Source organism: Chaetura pelagica, unplaced genomic scaffold (genome assembly GCF_000747805.2).
Source record: "Chaetura pelagica isolate M959 unplaced genomic scaffold, ChaPel_1.0 scaffold184, whole genome shotgun sequence".
Classification (NCBI taxonomy): Eukaryota; Metazoa; Chordata; class Aves; order Apodiformes; family Apodidae; genus Chaetura; species Chaetura pelagica.
The window spans coordinates 857070-861211 of NW_009953184.1; the positions used below are offsets into that span (position 1 = coordinate 857070).

The 4142-nt window shown below is 50.7% G+C and overlaps 1 protein-coding gene across 1 annotated transcript in view; it reads right to left on the reverse strand.

The window, feature by feature from the left end:
- Positions 1-1413: 1413 nt before the first annotated feature.
- The window catches only part of GARS (glycyl-tRNA synthetase), a 25701-nt gene continuing 22972 nt past the window's right edge, over positions 1414-4142 (reverse strand). Inside the window, exons 15-17 of the mRNA XM_009997338.1 lie at positions 4044-4137; positions 3019-3209; positions 1414-1750 (exon numbers count right to left, since the gene is read on the reverse strand). Coding sequence (XP_009995640.1) covers positions 1625-1750; positions 3019-3209; positions 4044-4137 — 411 coding nt within the window. The 3' untranslated portion in view covers positions 1414-1624. The remainder of the gene's footprint in view (positions 1751-3018; positions 3210-4043; positions 4138-4142) is intronic.

Here is a 4142-nt window from a genome sequence, read left to right on the forward strand (position 1 = left end):
CCCAGTGAGGTTGCCTTGCTCCAGGTCAGGCTCCCTTTTCAAGCACAAGACTGAGCCATAAAACTCCAGTTTAACTCAAGGATGCAGTTTGAGGAGGAAAGGGATGATTGAAAGCAGTGACCACACCAGGATGGATTCATGCAGCCAAGCCCAGCAAAACAGATCATCATGGGCATGGTGAAACCCCACAGCCTCTGCCCCATGCCTGCCCCTCCTTCTCCAAGGCCCCCAACCCATCTGCTTCCCCAGACATTTACCTAAAACTGAAGAAAATTACTCAGGAATGTCCCATAATTACCATTTGCCTGCCAACCCAGAGAAGGTACCATCCATTAGCACAGAGAAAGCACGTTCAGTCACATCAGCCCATGGGTGTTTTCAAGCATCCTCTTCTGCATTCAGTTTTTTAAAGCCCTTCTTTGCCGAGTATCCAGACACAGCTATAGCTTCTGAGAGGAGGTTCATGCACCTGCAGCTGACAGAGCCTCCAGTGACAGGCATCTTATCTACACCTGGGCTGGGAAAGGTGAGGATCTGGCCTCAGATCTTGTTGTCAGGGCCAATGGGCAAGGGCAGGCTCTCCAGCCTCTGAAGCAAGTTTCCAGCACAGGGCTGGAAATGGCTGTGATGGCAGAACCACAGCCTTCTCCAGGGCCTAGAGGCCATCCAAGCAGGCTAGGATGAAGTTACATGGAAGAAAAGTCCTTTCCTCTCTGCTTTTTAGTGGGCCAAGAGCCTGAAACATAAGTAGATGTGAGACCTCTGTTATAAGGCTTGGGTCAGGCAGGGTTTAGGGCTCCCCACACACAGAGATGACATGTCCACTTCCAGCTGCAGCAAGGCACACCAACAGCACACAAGTTTGAATTTCTCCAGTGCCCAGGGAAGTCAAAGGATACCTGGCTCTTTTCCCTCCTGCTTAGGAAAGTCTCTGGTTTCCGTCCCTGCTGCCAGAAGACACTTAATGAAAAAGGGACCCTGCCCGTGGTCCAACTCTCCATGCTCCTAGCTGCTTGCTCCCACACCAAACAAACCAGCTATGCCAAGAGCAAGAACTGCAGCAGCACTCTCCACTCCACCCTCTGTCCTGCAGGCAAATGCTCCCAGCTCTTCAGAAATAGGCATTAAACAGCCAAAAAAAGCACTAAACCAGCTCTTACGGTAACAGCATGAAGCACTGAACCAAGGACTGACACCTTGATCACCCCTTTGTAAACACAAGGCCAAGCATCTAGTACCATTTTCCAGAAGAGGCCAAAGTGATCTGAATCCAGATGAAAGGATGATGGTCCCTCCCTTCCTGAGGGACTGTGGCAAACCTGGAACACCCACAGCCATAAGCAGGAAAGGGAAAAACCAAACCACACATTTCTGAAGAAAGTACAAGGCTGCACGAACACAGAGGAGCAAGCATATATAACGGCGTTTTTATTCATAACACCTTTACCTTGGGACTGCAATTATTTCAGTTTTTAAAGTTAAATTCAGGTAGCAATTGAGGAAAAAAAAAGTCTCTGTGTGCACAAACAATCCAGCTTTGAATAATACGCGAGAAGTTTATTTCGTATTAAGACGAACAGTAAAAAGTGGACATTTGACAGGATTTTCCTTCAGGTCTTTTCCTTTATTCCTCTATTGTGTCCTTTTTGGCAGTCTCTTGTCCCTCAAACTGTGGATACTTTGCCTCAACATCAGCCCAAGTTAGAAAACCGTTGGCCAGGTCACGGATGATGGCAGGAAGTTCGGAGATCTGCAAGCAAAGTCACAAAGACACATAAAACACCAAGTCCTCAGAATCAAGTTGCTCTCTTGGGATACTTGGGGAACATGGGCAATTTTTACATCAGCAACAGAGCATATGCAAGGTATCCTCCCTGAAGGATCATTTTTGGGGAGGAAAACCAATGAACTAGGACAGTTTCAATCACAGCCTGTGTCATCTTGGCCAAGACTGCTCAGTTATTCAGAGTGACCCATGAGGGAAATGCAACTGTCACTGTGGTGACCACAGCCTGTAGGGTTATGTTACAGCTTTGGGACGAAAATAACACACACATCCAGGACATGCTGTAAACCAGGATATAGCCAGGCCTGACTTGCTGTAAGATCAGCACAAAAGAAGCTGCCAATTACCTTTTCTTTGCTCCTCGTAGCACATTGTCATGACAGAAAGGGTCAGCTAGAGGAACCAGAAAGTGTGCAGAAATTGAAGGGTAACAAAATCTCATCTCTGTTGCTGGGAAGTGAGAGGTCATCCAGGTGACAGGGAGACAGATGGGTGCCCTGAGGAGCTGGCACTGCCTGTTATGCTGAACCAAACTCACAGCCACCTCAGTAGCCCCAAGCACTACAGGTGCTTTTGTACAGAGCAGAGTTAGAACAACTCAGCCTCACAGCACTAACTCCTCCTCCTACAGGAGCCAAACTGTTCCTAATGAGGGCCTGGGGAAGGGCACAACAGAGGTGCCAAGGCTGCATGTCCACAGCTCCGAGCAGGTTTTGCTCACAGGTGAGGAGACCACCCTGGGGAGGTTTGCTATTCCAGTCTCTCTATTATGGCTGTACTAGCAGAGAATGCTTAGGACAGGCACAGCTTTTGGGAAATGGTTCACCAGCTTCACTGGTGCTGTACAGGCAACACCAGCCAGCAGAACACTTAGAGGAGTTAAGTCTGTGCTGTGCTCTGCCAGCCAGTCAGCAGCAAAGAGCTTCTGCCTTCTTTTGTGGATTCAGAGGAGCCCTTCCTCTGACAGCCAGACACAAACCAGCACGTGCATTTACTCAGCAAGAGTCACTCTGAGGAGCAGTGCAGCCAGCAGGAGGCACGGCTTTCAAGGAGGACCAAACCAAAAAGCATCTCCTCCCTTTAGCAGCAGGGTTGGCATCCTCCGTTTGGCCAGCACCTCTTCCCTGGGGGTTTCTCAGAATGGCCTGTCAGAGGCAGAGGCAGCTCCCGGCCAGCGCAGGGAGCAGGGAGGGCAGGTACCGCCCAGCCCTCCGGCAGCCCCGGCCCCTCACCTCGGCTCGGATCTGGCGCATGGAGTCGCGGTCCCTCAGCGTGGCGCTGTGCGGCGTCCGGTTCACGGTGTCGAAGTCGATGGTGATGCCGAAGGCCACGCCGATCTCGTCAGTCCTGGCGTAGCGCCGGCCGATGGAGCCCGCGGCGTCGTCCACCTTGTGGGAGATGCCGTTCCTGGTGAGGGCTTCGGCTGCAGCAAGCACAGAGGGGACCCCGCTGCTCGTTAGACGCACTGTGACCCCAGCAGTGGCCTCCCACGCCCCCGCATCCCACCTGGCAGGTAGCTCCATGTGTCCTGGCTTCAAGCAGCACCACAGACCAGCTCCCGTTTGGACAGATCTAAAGGTCCAGCCAGATCTAAGCTCCAGCCCCACCACAGGTAACTCTGCCACACACCCAGCTCACCACGCTGCATGACTCCACTCTCATTCCAAGTCACCAGCTTCGTCAACCTGTCACTACAGTCCACAACTCTGCTCTCACCCAGAACCACACCAGCCCCATGTGTGTGTGTGGGCAGGTGAGGTCCTGAGCAGAACTGCAGCCAACAGCAGAAGACACTTTCTGACTTGCAGCCTGTGTTCCTGTCCTGCAAATATTCACTTTTAGCTGGTACCAGAGGGTGTTCTGACAGAACACCTGGAGGCCCAGCAGCTCTGGGACTGATTCAGGAACAACAGCCAAGAAAAGAACTTGATTCAAAAAACCAGCAAATGGAAACATTCCTGCAAAAAAAACAGTGGGAAAGGCTTATTTTTGACACAAGGGAAAAAATAAACATCTTTCACACTGCAAACCAACACAGGGAAGGGCAAGGGGTTGGCTTTTTAGGGGCTAGACTAAAAAGCTGGACAGATAGCCACAGCTGGCAGATAGAAACCAACTCTGCTGTTTTAGTTTGATGGTCCTCCCTTTGCATACAAGAGCCACATGATCCCAATGCTATTTTCTCTCTATATCACTGAGGAAGAAAATTCTCTTCCCAATGCACATCCCCCCTGGACCCACAGTGCTTAATACTTACATAATTCCTTGACAAAAGGCATGAATTCCTGATTCTGGCTGAGAGGAAGAACAGAGCACTTGAATGGTGCTACAAGAGCTGCAAAGCTGAAGAACTAAG